The 17,621-nt window shown below is 39.0% G+C and overlaps 1 protein-coding gene across 3 annotated transcripts; it reads right to left on the bottom strand.

Moving 5' to 3' along the window:
* Positions 1–722: 722 nt before the first annotated feature.
* On the bottom strand, positions 723–16,893 carry septin6 (septin 6). 3 transcript variants are annotated; one of them, XM_061725690.1, is made up of 11 exons: positions 16,784–16,893; positions 14,864–14,978; positions 12,888–13,083; positions 11,001–11,187; positions 9,620–9,781; positions 9,108–9,204; positions 6,965–7,133; positions 6,742–6,874; positions 6,459–6,649; positions 5,213–5,259; positions 723–4,118 (listed from the first exon to the last, which is right to left on the bottom strand). In XM_061725690.1, exons 1-10 carry the CDS (start codon positions 16,811–16,813, stop codon positions 5,256–5,258), a joined length of 1,284 nt encoding a protein of 427 aa, XP_061581674.1. In that variant the 5' UTR covers positions 16,814–16,893; the 3' UTR covers positions 723–4,118; positions 5,213–5,255. The 3 variants fall into 3 exon arrangements, with proteins under 3 accessions (XP_061581674.1, XP_061581673.1, XP_061581672.1); XM_061725689.1 differs by lacking the exon at positions 5,213–5,259; XM_061725688.1 differs by lacking the exon at positions 5,213–5,259 and having other exon boundaries at positions 723–1,159.
* Between the last annotated feature and the right edge of the window lie 728 nt (positions 16,894–17,621).

Below are 17,621 nucleotides of genomic sequence, written 5' to 3'. Positions count from 1 at the left end.
TGTGTGAGAAGTTTTGACTAAAAGAGGTGATGACTTATACTAAAATAAAAATGTCTGGCAAATCATGACACCAAAATGTCACTCTACACTCAGTCACGTCCAAAGATCATTAGGTAATAAACAACAAATCTTCACTTCAAATACACAAAATATATCCTTATAAATTATATAAATGCGCGAGTATCATTTTTTTTTTAATACTCTTCTATGGGATTCAGTTCAACTCCATCTTATTCTGACATTTGGCAAAATGGGAGCTGAAATCAAAAGGACAGAGCAAATATACTTTGACTATATGCACCAGTTTGGAGAAAACAGCAATGGAAGGATCAGACTGTAAAAACAGTTATTCAGGGAATAAAAAACAAGCAGGTCAAAGATCACAGCAGTAATGACATTTAAAAAGAATATCTTTAAAAATGCATGCAAACTATAGAGTAGGCCTGTGAATGTTAAAGCACTATGTGTATTAAAAGGTCATGGCATGTGACCTCCATGGTATTCAACAGTGACATGTAAACATGGGAACCGTAACGAGTGCTTTGGCCTAGATATTTATATATGGTTAGGATTCATTTTATTTGGCAGTCAGAAAATTTGAAATGATCTTCAAACAGAATTAAATTCAAGACAAGAAAGAAAATGTCTCCTTATTCCAGCCATGACATGGTGCATTAAATGCTTCTGTCCTCAATTTGCTTATTTAGACAGCAAACGTTGACTTTAATGATTATTCTAATGTACATTTGTATGTAAAATCATTTTAAATGATGAGTGCATAGTGCAGATTAGCAGTTTTCTTTCAAATAAAGATCAAAAAATGTTTTTCTTTCCTTTTTTTTTTTTTTTACCCGCAAGTCCTGTAAGCGTGTGAACTCCTCCTGCCAACCTATTTAACTACAAGTCTCTCTATGTACATTAAGACATGACAGTAGATCTAACCTGCACCTGATTCCCGACCTGCCAGGGTGTAGGGCTTCATTGGGGGAGTCAGCAATACCATGTGAGTCCACATAAGGCCATATTCAACAAAAACAAGATGCGATGGCAAGAATAAAAGGTTGAGACAGCGAGAAAAAAACTGGGAGAGGTAAAGGGTGCTTAGTTCTTGCTGAAGCTGCAATCCCCTCTTCAGGTGGGCAAGACAGATTAAAAGAAGCTAAAGAGACAAAGAGAAACATAAGCAGCCGTTAGAGAAGCGTGAAAAAACATTTTAAAAAAAGAACTCTGAAGTTAATTTAAAGGAGAGAAACTATTTGGGACTGACATGTATAAAAAGTTAAGCTGGTAGATGCTTAACTTTAAGACAAAATACATACATATTCCTGTGTTTATATGATGCCTACTCAAAAATTCCTGAATGGTGGTTTATAGTTAAACAACCATCTTGCCCGTGGAGCATTTTGGTTCACATGAATGCTATTAATCTATGGCATTGAATGAAACCGTGCTCATGTAAACTCTGCCGCAGCTGAAGTGGAAATGGTGTTAGTCACAGCAACATTCAGCAGTGCACGTAAGCAAATGCAACATATCAAGAATTAGATCGCTGGAGTCCAAGGCTGAAGCAGCAGTGAAGCACACACACACACATATTAACCCACATTATAGCCAAGCAAATAATCATTAAGAAACCCTTAAGGATGGGGTCCACAAAGCCTCTGGTCACATTTGAGGTACTGAGTACCCACAAAGGGCTGGTCCCTCAGCAAAGTTTGAGGAGCTCTGGACCTACTCAGTGCAGAGCCAGGGATTACTGCAAAGGAAAGCGAGACCACACATACCAGTGAGCAGAGGATTGGAGGATGTGAAAGCCTCTTCTATTGCTCTATTTTGACTCAGTTGTCACGGAATCAAGGGATTAAAGTCCAAGACATTTTAATAAACTTGAACTTAAAGGCGGTGAAAGAACAAAACATCAACACATGCGTGACAGTCCTGAGCATCAGGAAATGATTATGCTACGATGATGTGGAGTTCAGTGAACTGACACACAACCAGGATGACAAATGGCATGTTTATCAATATGACTCAAACAATCTTTTAAAATGCTTTGAAAACTTGAGGGTTTCCATTGGTCCATTAAACTATCATTAATTTACAGAAGTATTTGTTGTACGCAATGATTTTGGCCACAGCTGCATTGTTTCGTGAAAAAAAATTGCCTTTATTTTATGTTTAGATCTTTTTTTTTTTAAAGAATTATGTCTTATGGTCAAAACTGATACAAACAAGACTGGTTCCTGCAAAACAAGTTGACATTTTACTGATGTGACTATTAGATGTGCCCTCATAAGTACAAAAAAGAAAGTTACAATTGCACTGATAACATTATTATACTCAGGAAAAACATCACATTTGGGTATTTAAAAAAAAAGTGCAAATGTGAAAGCTAATACAAGTATGCACATAACACATGACAATGAATGAGGTATGGGAGAAGTGGCAAAGAGATTAGGCTCACATATACTCATGCATCAGGCTAAAGTGAAACAGCATCAGTATCTGGACTTATATCTACTCGTCATATCTTGCGATAAGATTAAATATAAATCTACAATTTTAACGTGGTCATGCCTATTTTTCTGTTTTTAAATTTGATATTCGTTTTTTTCCATGTTGTGTGAAGTAATTATGGGTTGGTAGTCGGTGCATTTCTATGATGTTACACAGCAAAAGTGTCAAATTATGTGTTAATCCAACTAAAACTGAACTTTTAAAATGCTGACTGAAACCAAACCTCATCAAATTTCACAAGCACACCCAAAAAATACTGTAGAGATATGAATTACTCCATCATGTTCATTATCAAACTATATAAGATATCAAACTGGCTCCAGCCCTACCAGAAGAAGCTGATATACATAAGAATAAAATTCTTACAACCAGAGAAAATTGTGCATCTCATTCAGAAGTGCAGTGAAGACTACAGCACACAAGAAGTGTACAGAGCTGTACTTTGCAGCTTCACATGGTACCAATCTACTGCCAACTGTCAGTTGTTTATGTATGAGGTTTTACAGATCAACCCCCAAAAAAGGCCAATACAAGTTAAAAGGGGTTATAGCGCCACCTACTGTGACAGAGTTGGAAGCTTTTCAGACATTAAATTGATTCTCCTCTTCCTCTGCGTACAGATGTGGACTAAAGCAGCAGCAGCAGCATTAAATGATTTAGTCCAGCTACGACTAAAGGTGAAAAAAATGTGCATGTGGACACAAGGTCGGTATATTCTCAAGATTCCTCATGGATGAGCTAAGCCAACCCCTGCCGCCACCTAAAAAGTTCAGATGTTCAAGTAAATACTATTTCAAATACTTTTAAACCGTGTTATTGTTTCGTCAGAGGAATATTTACTTGGGTCTTTATAGCAGCAATCAGCTTGGCATTGTTATACAAACTGGCTCAGCCGTGACTGCTGTGTAGTGCAGGGGACACACCAGCACCGTTCACATAGCCAGCATGATCCACGTAATAGTGGCCACTGACTACTCACAGAACTGCACACAACTCTGTTTCTGTAAAAGTCTCCAGCACGGGAGTTGCACAATTTGTTCTCTATTATAATGTATTCTCCACGTTAAAATATGCTCTTATTGTACATAAAATGGAAAAGGAATGTATTCATTGATTAACTATTAAAAATTCACCTTTCAATATCCTCTCTTTGGTCCTTCCCAGCCTCTATACTCTATTTTGGTCCCACTATTCAATGCCTGTTTCTCTTTAGCCTCAACACATTTCTGCCCATCACATCAGTAGTCATGTATGTTAATGTTTGAAAAAACAAAAAAAGGATTATAACATGCAAAGAGTCACTGAGTATAAAAACAAATAAGGAATGTATGTTGTAAATTTGCATTTAAAAAAAGGACACACGCTAAATGATTGCTTGTATAACCCAGAAAACATACAAGCATCATTCAACACAAAAAAATGACATCAAACTGATAGAAATGCCCAGCATCTTCCAAAGAGCAGGGGGAGGGGCTTGAGGATGGTGGAATTATGGGATTTAGGTATGGGGTGAGGAAGAGGTACTGTAAAGGATGATGGGGATGGAAACTCATTCACAGCAGGGTGGCCACAAGGGAGCACTTTTTCTATGGAATCCTTAGCTGGAAATAAGAGAGAAGGGCTGTTATTGCTTTCTTTACGAGTTAAAACATCACCACACAGTTATACAACAGCATCGGCACATAAACATTAGAGGGCGTTTAGAAGAAAAGATTATTTAAGGTATCTGAGAAAGTTTAAGTCTACAAGTGAAGGTGCAAGTATAGTTATCTTACCATTCGATTTTATCTATGTTTTAATACCTACCATGAAACTATGTGTCAAGAATGTGTCTGATCAAACAGCTTCTCATTTTCAACTATTTTACAAAAAAAGATGATTGAGGAGCTTACAGCCTGCAGTACAGATGTTTCCATCTGCTTCTCTCCTCTGTGGCTGAGTCTCAAAACACATTTCTCTCTGTGCATTTAGTGTTTGTATCCTCCCAAGACAAAAGGGTGGTGTTGGTGGTGACGAGGGGGTCATATGTTTGACAAATCAACAAAACATGTCATCTCTATAAACAGAGATGTGGCCCGAGGACGTTTTGCTGCTCTGGTGTGAGCCGTTAGTCTCAGTTCAGCCTTGAATGGCTCTTTGTGTGACAGAAGGGCCGAGTGAGGAAGGACTTGGTAGGGCCACAAAAAAAGATACTGTTGTGGATACAGGGAGGCAGATGGGCCAATAGATCAAATGAGTGTGTGGGGATCTAATACACTGGTTGTTTTAGAAGCTGGAATGTCAATGATAAACACTGCCAGCTCAAGGATACAATGGCTACAGATGTTACCATGAAATACTGCTCATCCAACCATTCGAGTTCCACATTTCGCACACTCTCAAATTTAAAGTGACTAACTAAATGCATCTTATTCAGATGATTTTTAACAGCTATTAAAAAAAGGAAGTTCTGATTGGGTTTATATATTATTTAAAAGACAAAAAATAAATAAATTAGTCACTCCCCAGGAAAGTGCAAACTGCCATTTTTACACAAATGTCTAGAAGTTTTAATCACGAACAGATTTAGATGATGGTTTACCCCTAAATTGAATTTAAAATAAAAAAATAAAAAAAAGTTTGCATATAAATGTTTTTAACAAATCAGTTACCTCATTTATAACTTTAAGTGTTACATTTCTTTTAGTAATCTTACCAGAAAAGTTGCCTCATGCAGCATGCATCAAGTGTGGGAGGAGTTAACTGGAAAACATTATGGATGCAATATACGTGATGCATGCACTCACAAGGAACACATCTACGCATCAAACAATAAGAATTAACTCCCGGGGACTGAAAAAGCGCAGGCAATAACCCGAAGGTTAAATATAGGAAAACACAAGTATAATTCAGCAACCCAGTTCAAAGTGGAAAAACCTCACAAGTTGGTTTTAATCAGTCACCCGCAGACCGTGCTCGACTCCAACAGCTCTTTTTGGGAGAGAAATTTTCAAGGCAAAGCTCATAAAAAGGAAGTGGCTGTCAAGGAAATAACAAGGAAGAAATAAAGCTAGAAGATCCTATTCAGTGCAAGTGTTTCCTTCCTTTTGTAAGGCACATCGGCTTCAATGTACAACCAGACGTTGACTACTAACAGGATGGGACCAACCATGTCAATAGCATGTTGGGGATACAAGTCAAACACATCCGGCTGCAAACATTGTCTCTATGAAAAAGATAACTTATGATTAATAGTTTTATGCATTTCAGGATTTCATTAAATTATTGGTGTTTACAACAATATAAGTTACATCCAATAATGTGGGAGTACTGCTTATGGGAGCTGCTACAGAACCTATGGGAGAAGGTAGTTGCTTATCTCTCATTATAATTACATCCTTTTTAAGTGAATTGATTAATATAAAACCATGTTATAAAGCTGTTTGATTTAGAGACAAGTGAATAGCAATGTCCCCTTGCAGAATGATGATTTCTGACTGGAATCTACAAACCAAAGTCTGCTGACAGTCGGCGGCCTCCCAGCTACTTAGATGAGGACAGCTTGCCAGCTCCATCAGTCTCCCCTCCTCTTAGTCTTCCACGTTTGTAATTTATTATGAATTTTGGTCTGCTGTTTTTGGTTTTGAACTAAAGGCATCCCACAGAAAGGGGAACATTTTAGACTACTTATATTTTTTACAGCATGTATAAACATTAGTTATCCCCACTTTTAGGTAGGCTATTAAAGTGCACTAACAGAGATGACTGAGCGCTTGGAGATATTAGTGAGTATAAACAATCAATTCTGTGATCAGCGTTTAGAGACTGATGAGGCAACGATCATCAATACCCACATCAGTTCAGAACAATCTGGCTTTTCCAGCAGCCATACGCCCAACTGTTATCTCCTGCACCTGTGCTGTGAGGTTAAAGACTCTGGGGGTGAAAAGAACAATACTTACTTTTTCCTCTCTTTGTCTCTCTTGAGCGTGGTGGAACCCCCTGCCTGCTGGGCTTGGCTCTGCAAAAGCTCTGCAGCAGTCTTTTTCTGTTTGAATGTGTTGGTTTCATCATCCAGAGACTTCTTCTTGTCCTCCAGTTTCTTTTTCTCGTCCTGGTGGAGCTTCTTCAAACGATCAAACTTCTCGTGCAGCTAGGTGGCATTAAAAATAAACAGCATTTTTGTGTTAATGGACCATAACGGTATCATTTTGAACAAAGACCAACATTGCACCTGACAATTACCTCCTTCTCTGCTTCTTTGAGTTCGGCCTCCTTCTCTTTAACTCTTTGGACAAACATTTGCCTCATTTCTTCTTCCTTCTTCTGCAGTTCGCCCATGAACTCGTTCCGCTTTGCCTCATACGTCTCCTGCAGACTGGCACACAAAAGGAAAAGTAGAAATAAACTCATGTTCTCAGAAAGAACAGTGACAGGTTCAGGAGATAATGCCAAGTGCGCCTACTACCTGAAGGGCTTGCTGTCCGGATCGGTATCCTTAAAGCCCATTTCCTCAAGTTTGCAACGGCGGTAGAGCTCATAGTGCCGTGTATGGGTCTGTTCTCGCAAGTCCTCCATGTTCACTCGGATGAGCATTTCTCTTAGTTTTACAAAATCGCAATGGTTCTCGTTCTCCACTGAGAGACACAGATGAGAGTGACAGATGCATGTTTTACCAAATACAGTAACATTAAGTAAATAAATGTAAAAAAACAAAAACAAATAACTACTGTGAATGTTTTCATAGACAATGAGAGAGCCATTCACAGTACAGTTCAGTACAAAGCAGAGCTCTGTCCATGTTTCCCTATTGATTTTGTTACAGGACTGAGTTAAGCACTAGGCCTCCACAGGCCATGTGACATCATGTGAGTACACATGCAGCAAGTCGGGGGTAAACAGACCCAATGTGAGGGGAAGTCAGAAATATTGCACAGTATAGCAATTTACCAACTAAAGCTGTGTGATATTTGGAGGATTCTGCTTTCAATCCAGTACACTGAATTTCAGATGAAACAGCAATCACGGGGAAGTGAAGGTGTTGACTTTCAGCTTTGGGTCTGCTTCACTGGGCTCACATCCATATTAAACAAATGGTGTGGAAATTGTAGCTCTGTTTATCCTGCGAGTGCTATGCAGGAAGGACATTCAGGTGTCTACACATACCAACAAATGCTGATATAAACATCCTACAGCCAAAATAGGCAGTAATACAATTAACATCAAATTTGCAACAGAAAAAAGTATTTTCATTGTGAGGATTTGTTTGTATAATGTCATTGCATAGCGAATAACTTGATATTGCATCATTATTATTATTACAATAATAATAACTTACAGTGCTTAAACAACTCTGTCTACATCCTAACTAAATCTATCCACACATTTCAATTTTTGATTTTTGTAATGTAGAAAAATGAAACAAGGTAGAGTGCTCGTCAGAAGTTACTTTATTCAATGAGTGGGTGTGTCCAAACTTCAATCTGGTCCTGTAAATAATGCCAGAGATGATGTCATAAGCATCAAATATACTAGGAACTTACCGTACTATACACAGTTGTCAGCAGGGAGAAGGAAAAGCATTTACTGACGCATTCCTCCCAAACTGACAACAAAGCAAGGAAGAGGTGGACAGGGAACATTAAAAGAGTAGCAGGATTTCCTGCTTAGTAGCAGCGAGTCAGCACAAGTCACAGCAGTCACCTGTGTTTTCTGTGTGCTCGGGGCATGTGATAAAGTAAAGAGATCAAACGTTTTCTCAAGAAAAACATCATAGCTGGCGCAAATTGTGCCAAAAAGACACACACCCAGTCTCAAAACAATATGAAAAACTCAACATTCCTTCAACGGAGGATGTGGTTAACGTTTTGGTAAAAATCATTTTTGCAGAAAGTGCAAATCAAGCGATTAGACAAGCTATTAAGACTTGTAACCAAATAAGACCTAGTTTCTGCCATAAAACCAGGCACTGCTGTGAAAGGGAAAGCAATCATTGTTTTAAAATTTTTAAAACTTCGTTTTTTGTTCTCATCTTCTTTAGGTAGTTTGTGATTTTACAATTAACACAGAAAAAAACTTTTGTTTCATTCTAATGACATCTGACAGTGAACAATTTTAAAAGAAGCATTATATCCACTGCTAGCGTTACGTGTTTGGACATTTCATCAAAAACTTAAACATACATATGAACACACACACATGCAGTAAAATCAGCATCTAAGGCTGGAAAAAGTTAGTTTCAGAATAACTCCGGTAAACTTGAACATTGCCACACATCTCAGATAACCCCTGTGAGCTACAAGTATTGACTTTAGAGTAATTTTGTATTACATTAAATGCCCTCTATTATAGACCGGTCAAAAAAAAAAATCAATAACAGATCAATCGAAACGCCATTAGTAACATAACAATTTGCAAGAGTAAAGAGCTGATGCTTGTTTGATATAAAGTGTTAAGGTAGAGAGGGTGCTGAAGCGAAATGAGGTTACATAACTGGTTATGCATCAGTTTACAGCAGTTGTAAACCTGAGGAGAAACATAAAATAGCTGCAGCAGCTCTGCTGAAAGGGAGAACACTCTTATTTCCTGCACAGGATGTAACCCAAGCTTACCCTGCACTGTCCCCCAGGGGTACTGCCGGGCCTTCACCATCTTATTCCCAATCTTCACTTCCTCTGTGCTCCCCACCACTGCGAAAGGCAAATGGCTCTGTGGAAAAGAGCAGGAAGCACTGTAAGTGTACCACTAAATACCTCTAACAGCTGAAAAAACAGGTACTACAGCACTCGACAGCTCTGACAACTTTATGAAAAACGGAGACAAAACCAAATACAAACAGTAGTAGTTATAGTCTGACTGAACGACGAGAGCAGAGAGTTAACAAACACAAGTTACTTCCACGGACAAGAGTTAATAAACTAACTGAGCCTTGGCTCACATGTCAGAGAACACAGGCCTGTTTCCACATTGCTGACTTCCTGTGCATGAGCTAGCTGATTGTCCTGCTCAGCGGGGCTCAAGTCTGTCTGTACTGACTCACATGACACAAAATCATTTCTCCTATTATAGCAGTATAGTGCTCGTAAATTCTGACAGTAGAGAAAAGACAGCCGTGAGCCTTTACGTTCATTGTGGAGTTGATCTCTGCCACAGATTCATCATCGGTGGGGAACTGGTAGATCTGGACTCCGTTGCTGACCAGCTCACTGGTTATTTTGATTTTGAACTTGGCCAGTTCGCTCTTGGAGATAGCGTCTGACTTGGCAATGATTGGGATGATATTGACCTGCAGGTGAGAAAAGTGAGAATGAGACCTGTTGTAAAATGAAAAAGAATTGCAAGGTGGAAGCAAACCTTTTAAATATGTCACTAAATATATAGCAGCTTCAAGCTCTCCTTCAAAGGCCTGACTTATACTTCTGTAATGCAAATTAAGAAAAGAAACTATAAACCATTATAAATCAAATAATCCAGGTTGTGTAACTGACTAAATTAGACCTTTTTTTCATTCCCTTCCTGGCTGCCAGAGACTGTCAGAGTAATTTAAAAGAGAATATTAGTGAACATTTTTTGTGAATTTTAGTCATATTTTCCCCCCACTCTTCATCATTCAAACACAATGTTGTACATCTCTCTAGCTTAAAGATGGCTGCATGTATTGCAGAGAACAGCTCTTTGAGAAGTAAAGCGATAAAAATAGGTGGATGCAGCGAAGAGAGCAGCAGGCTTCCATCTCCTCCCACTTAAAATCTCCCTGAACATGATGCGAGGAGTCAATAAAATGATTTCAGTGTAATTTCTGCAATCCAAGTTATCCAAAAAGAGGCGGTAGCATTAATTCACGGAGGCAGAAAAAAAAAGGGGAAAAGGTCACTCTAGTATGCACTTACAACTGGCTGGTGGAAAATGAGAATTTCACTCCCACACAACTTTTTGCAGCGCCATGCCTCCCACACAGTCCCAAATTGTTTGTTCTCAAAACGTGGGCCCCTGCAACTAATAGCTAGGGATGCTCTGAGTCATGTGAACAAAAATACCTTAGTGCATCCCTAAATCTGGTGAGGACTGTGCCTCTTGCTCAAGGACCCTCCAGGAGAGCAATCTCTGAATTTCCCCTTGGATGAGTGTGTGCACACATGAAGCTGGATCACGCGGCTACGGGTGCTGTCTGGAGGGCACAGCTGCTTTGGCTAACACTGCGTGCCCTTTTTATACAAAAGCAAGGATGTCCATACAAATAAGCTACTGGAGAAAGAAATGACCGCGTAAAACTGGGGCAGCAGTCACTGAGCATATATCGTTTCACAGATGACCTACAATGACACAGTCACAAGACCGGAGCCAAAATCCATTCAGGCAAACGGTCCAGAAAAGGTTTATTGCCCATGACTTAAGTAGACATAACAAATGCCCTACAGTAGTACCAAATAGTTTACCTAGAGTACCATAAATCTCTGAGAAGCTAGAATTGCCGATGAAAGTTTGAATCATAAAACACGGCTCACCTTGCTATCGAGTTTTTTCATGGTCACCAGGTCCAGGGATTTGAGGGAGTGTCCAGTTGGAGCGATGAAATACAGGCATGCATGAATACGGGTGTCATGGTAACTGTGTAGGGTGCGCTTGATTTTCAACTCCTCCTGCAGGTATGCTTCAAACTGGGCGTCAATGAACTCCACTATGGATTTGTAGCTGGAAAATAAGAGGGGCAGAGAAGCAGTTTTCAGTATTTTTCTTTTTTTGGGGGGGTCAATGCATTTCTCTTGATCACACTTTGTTCTTAAACAACAACTCTCAACACTCAGAGAGTCTCAGAGTAATCAATCCCTGTGCAATAATAATAATAATAATAATAATAATAACACAATCATATGTTGTGACAAGGCATCTTCCAATAATCATGTCTACCTCATACTGCTGCACCTTTCACTTTTTAAAAATGTTATACATTTTAATAAGAGCTGTCATTTGCATATTACCTATTTACTGTCGAGTGAGCGAAAATAACAGAGTCAAATTCCATGTCTTGTAGGACCTGACCTGCCCAAATAAACATGATTCTGAACAGAGTCATTTACAGGAGGGAACCAAAAATTATTTATGTCACATTTTCATGTAAATTAATTAAATAGTTTGTCAAATAATAAAAAAAATATGTAATTTCTTTGTGTATAATGTCTTGATGTGTCCAATTTAGCAATTTAAGAGAATACATTTTGAGTTTATTTTGGGGACAACAGTCTCCCACAAACTGATGAATCTGAACATTTCTGTGACGACCGAAAATTATGAATACAATCATGCCCAGATCAAAAATTTTTAAAAGCCAAAAATGGAATGGAAATATTGGAAGTAAGGCACTGATCATTTGCTTTTAATAATTTACAAGTCAATTATGTTCCGATGTTTTAATCAGCGTGTAAACTCACTTGGTTTTACACAATGATTAAATTTTTTCAGTTTAAATGTAAGTAATTTCACTCTGCCCGCCATTTGACATCCACTTCCTGAAAAACATTAATATTCAATCTAACAAAAACTGACAGGATGGACGTCCTAGTCTTGGAAGAAGGTACAAGCTTCTTTGGAAGAACTAATTTCCAACACCTAAAAATGCCTTCAAGACCAAGAGCAAATGTTTCTGTTTTAATCTATGAACACCTAGAAAGACCAACACATTTTAAAAACTCAACTTCTGATCGTTAGCTCGTCATTATCTGAAGATGTGGACCAAATACACAGCGAAAACATGGACATGACACCGATCCCACACACCGAGGCAGCCACTTTTTCAAGAGTACTAAAACACAGCTTGTGTCAAGCTATATTCATTTCCCATGTAGCAGTTCACGAGGCCATGAGCATGTGCTAGGTTAAAATGGTTAAAAGTCCATTACATCTCCACAGGAATTCACAATTTGATCAGTGTTAAGCTTGGAAATAGTCACTGCATTGCTGATGTCATGCTCTCTCTCAAGTTACTTCAAGAGCAACATTTATAATTACTGTTTGAGTGAATGTGGTAACAAAATCTTGTTTGCACACATACAACAGTGAAGTGTTCTCACACCGCTTGAGGCTGTGATACTCGGATACCAGGTTGAAAAACACCTATACTGATATTTAAGATGCTAGTATGAAAGTAATGACTGTGCTATATGAGAAGAGACTTGAGTTCTCATTTTAGAGCATAAGAACCTGTAAGACACACGAGAGCCAAAAAGGCCTTAAGCATTCGCAGTGTTCACATACTTTCGATCAGAAATGGGCACAATTAAATTGGTATTTCTGACAACAAGCTGAACTGTTGCTCAGGAAAGACAAAATAGGATAACAAGGCACCAGATGGGATCAGGTATTCCCCTCGTTCAAAGAAGTGCAGATTGTGTTACCTTTGTTCCTTATTAATCTGGTCTCCAAATCCCACCGTGTTGACAACAGTGAGTTTGAGGCGCACATTACTCTCCTGGAGTTCGTACGTGTTGGACTTCAGCGTTACTCCCGGCTGGTTGTGCTGGGTGGGCTCGCCCTCGAACTTGGTGTTGAACAGTGTGTCCATCAGAGTGGACTTGCCCAGACCCGTCTCACCTGCACGACAAATAATGGGCATCAAGTTACTAATGACTTGATTTTACAAATTCATCTAAATCTCACTTTACTGTTCCAGAACTCTACATAAAACATTTTTCTTACTACTGCTGTTTTTCGATAGAAAACTACGGTAATTATGTTGAGCCTTCAGCTTTACTCTATAACATTTGAATTCATTATTATATAATGAAACTTCAATAAAATAGAGATCTAATGAAGAAGAGATTCTATATGAAAGAAGACATTCTGAAGAGGGTTTAAACATGATTTTCAAACGCTTAAAAGCACAGAAATAGCCATCATGTATTCTGACATCCATTTAACTTTGGAGGCTGTGGGATGACTCAGAGATGGAGCTTTCTCAGTAAGAAGGTCTATTTTTATTCCTCCTGGTTTGACCTACAGTCGGTGTTAGCCTATTTTATAGGAAGTCATACTTTGCTTAATAAAATCTACATTTTTTTTCTAAAAGTCAAGGATTAGAAACTTCAAGGTTCCTGCTCCTTTTTTCTAAGAACCAAGGTCCCTACAGAAATCTCATGCTAATGGCACTTTTACATTTAGTTTGTGGAACCTGACATGGTATGCTTAAGAGTGAAGTTATGATTAAAGTATTAAAGTAAAAAAAACATCAATAATACAATAAAATGGGAGCCTTCTTTGAGATTTTAATTTGCTTCCATAGTCCAATTAAATTTTAGTGGTATAGTTGGCAAGTTCTTGATGTAACCATGTTAAAATTGCTCCCGGTGCCCTGGTTTAATTAACCTTACAGAAACACATAGGGACCCTCATATATTATTTTACATTAACAGTGCATATTATGTTTAAGGTCCTCTGGCTGAGGAGACATACTGCACTTCCTATAGTTCATTGATTTCAATATTCCAGCCATTTTCAGAGTCTAACAGAGACAAAGGACGTGGTTTGAATAACTTTCAGACTTCAAATGCATCGTAAGCATTTTCTTTCCCCCCAGAAATAGGGGTGAATCTGGAAAAACTTTAAAAAAAGAGCAAAGAAAATAACTGAAAATAACTGATGTGTGTTGCATCATATGTGAAGAGATGTACACCTAACTTTTGAGCAGGACAAGAAACTATGCCATGCACCTTTCTCTGTTGCGTAGTGAGATAACGTACTTTAGCAGCTCAAAGTAAAACACAAAGCATTTCTTTAAAAAAAAACGTGGAACTTGTAGCAAGAGGCTCTCCAAACATATTATGCCATCAATGGAAAAGGTATGAGGACTAAAAACAAGTTAGAATATGAAATAGATGTTTAAACCTATTAAGAACATTGCAAAACTGACGCTGATGCTCCTTTTAGAAAGGCGGTGGAGGCTGTTACAAGATGGTCTATCTGAATACATCCAAAACATTAAAGCAGACATGGCTCATGACCTGGGAGGATTAACAGGATGGTAACAAATTAGAAAGTGAGTAAGAGTAAATAAGTTCAGTACTCATGGAAATTAATGTGACTTGTTTTGCTATTAGGAAATAAAATATGCAAAAATATATTCACTCACTCATAAATGTTAGTGGCTTGTGCAGTACGTCAAGAATAACTTAACACTAAACTCTAATAACCAAGTATAAATACTTTTGTATCAGAACCAAAGGCTTCGGGGCATCATGGCATCTAAAACTGAATTTAGAAGTAAGGGATATAATGAATTGCCATGTATGTTGTAGAACAATAACCTCATCTAGGCAAATGTATGTAGACCCGAGTGTATAGAGATGACAGGCATGTTGATACTTAGCACACTAACCAACACAGAGGATGTTGAAGCAGAAGCCGTGGTTGACAGACTTGTTGACCAGCTGGTCAGGCATACTGTCAAAACCAACATGGCCTGCCAGAGGCACAGCCCGAGCACCTTCACCCTTAAAATGAGAGAGATTAAGAAGAAGCATCAGTTCAAATGTTAAAAAACACTTTTACACTGAAAGACAAGTGTTCAGACACACAGTCACACAGACACTGTTCTCTTCAAAACCCCAAAGTCTGACATGTTTTCGCCTCATATGGAAGTGACACTGAAGTAGCACTGATATCGACTTGCTTCTTAACCACATTTGATTTCGTTTGTGAACAAGACTGACTTCGACGCAGTCTCAGTAACTTCCTGTTTTCTGAGTATAGTTCTCTTCCGTGAGTCGAGACCGTTTGAAACTGCAGGTACATTTATGGAAAGATATTGCTTCTGTGTCGAGATCGATTTAATGACAAAAAGAAGTTCTTAACGTAACTTTTTTGTTCCCCTCTTTCTTGAAGTACATTGCTCACTGTGCCACAAATGTTAGGTCCTTGTACAGTACATTACCAATAATCCCATACTGAAATCTTATAACCACCTGTATCGCTCCAGCAGGTGGTCATAGGAGTTGAGTTTCATATAATATGTATTAAACCCTATTGTGTCACTCCAACTCCTCATTTTGGACTAATTCTATCTCACATACATTACTATCCTGTACATGCTCTATCTCTGAAATAGATTAAAAGCACTGCTGCTTCATTTATGGGAGAAGTGGCTGGCAGTAGGTATTTTGATCACTATGAATTTTATTTTTGCAGCCTACATCAATGTTATGAGCTGCAAGGAGGCAAAGAATTTACATCATGTGCCAAAAGCTGAAGCTTTCCACCAACTAAACCTCAGACAACCAGCCATTACGTGGTCAAACATAACACAGTGTTGTTGTCCAATGCGGTGAAGACTTTGGGAGGAAAAAAAAGACTGTCTAAGGGTAAATTTAAAATAACCGGGCATGCTGATGTTTCTGAACAGTTGTGGATTACTTGGATGGTTGAAACTGGGTTTAAACAGCTGAGGGAGTGTTTGGATAACGGAGAGCAATGTGACTGGACAAACACCCTATATATCCTTCAGCTACAAGTGCAACATTCCTGAAATCATCTCCGCTTTTCCTGACAATCACAGCCAAGCAGCAGCAGCACACATTACATTCACTGGCCCACAAAGGGATAACTAACTGCACTACCTTGCTATTCTAAGCACTCCCTCTGGGCTGAGTGGCTTCCTTTTCCTCTCAGAAAAAAGGCCAAGTTAACACACACACAGTTTTCAAATTGTATACTTTAATACCTAAATGAGATTGAAATATGTTTCTGTTTAATTTTGTTTTTTATTGCATTCAAGACAACGCCCTTTAGTTAAAGTTAGCGGGAGTAAAGATGAAAGAACATAACAGAAATTAGCAGCGGATCTGTGCAGAAATGGGAGAATGAATGGCCTACCGATGGCCATGTCGTGGAGAGGATGCGAGTCTATTACACGCACATTTTATATGTAAAAAGATATTTTAGCCAACGATACAAGCAAGGAGATCTGAGGGCGTTATATGAGAAATTGAAAATGCTACAATGAAGATATTTTGACAGAAAGCAAACGAGTGAATATTGAGACATCATTTTAAAATGGCTGTTCTAAAAGGATTATGAAGTACACAATCATTTATAATAGCAATAATGACTATTAATTTGATTAGGCTGTGTTATAGCGGATTTTTGGTTGCAATCACGAGTGAAGGGACGAAGCACAGGTGGCGGCTGGTTTACATGCGCCTCACATTTACATCTTTGACGAATCGCTTAAAAATGCTTAATCAAAAGTAGAACAGATGTTTTTTGGGGGGGGATTCCCAGAGTAAAACGAGCTACTTACAGCCTGCCTCGCTATCTCGGTTGACGCCATGGTATCCGCTGTTAGCTGGAGGACGAGCCCTCTGCACCGATCTGAGCAGAGGAAGCTGCACCGTTAACACTGGATTATGGTTCCGCGGTAAACCGACGCAGAGCCTACGCCGTAGGGTACGGCGTAGCCTACGGCGTAGAATACGCGGCCACTACCCTACGCCGCGTACCCTACGCCGTAAGGTCTGCGTTGGTGGTAACGCGGAACCATAAATCAGCCTCATACACCGACAGATGGCCTGCGAGGAGCGTACCATCTTACAAAGGCGTTTCTGATACATTATTCAAATATTAATCGCACTGCGACCTCATTGTTATTATTATTATTTTTTAAAATACACACACTGATTATTTGTGGAGAAGCTCCTTCCCAAAACCTTTGATTAAATAGGCACAGCCCACTTAGCTCCCCCCACGGCATGCAGTCATGGTACCGTCCAATCAGCATTCTATTTGTCCTCGGAAGTGGGGATTTCCTAGTTCCCAGTTGGATTTTTCAACTGGAACGCCCTTCGAAGTGGGATTTCCCACTGGGAAAGTGGGAGAGTCTTCACCACCCCCGAGTTCAGATTCCAAGATGGCTGCCCCGGTTGTAAACAGTAGAAGAAAGCTCTGTAAAAATTCGTAGCACTTCATTCTAGTTTTGGTCACACTAAATCAGTCGTATACAAGTATTGTTTGGCATATATATGCTGCTATAGTGTAATTTACATTTTTCATGTGGTATATGCGAACTACAATCTTGTTTTCCTACTTTGTAACTGGAACGCTGATAACTCGGCTGTGACGTCATCCCCAGTTCCCAGTTC

This window comes from Cololabis saira, chromosome 7 (genome assembly GCF_033807715.1).
Source record: "Cololabis saira isolate AMF1-May2022 chromosome 7, fColSai1.1, whole genome shotgun sequence".
NCBI classification, from domain to species: domain Eukaryota; kingdom Metazoa; phylum Chordata; class Actinopteri; order Beloniformes; family Belonidae; genus Cololabis; species Cololabis saira.
This window is presented reverse-complemented; position numbering and strand designations above follow the sequence as displayed.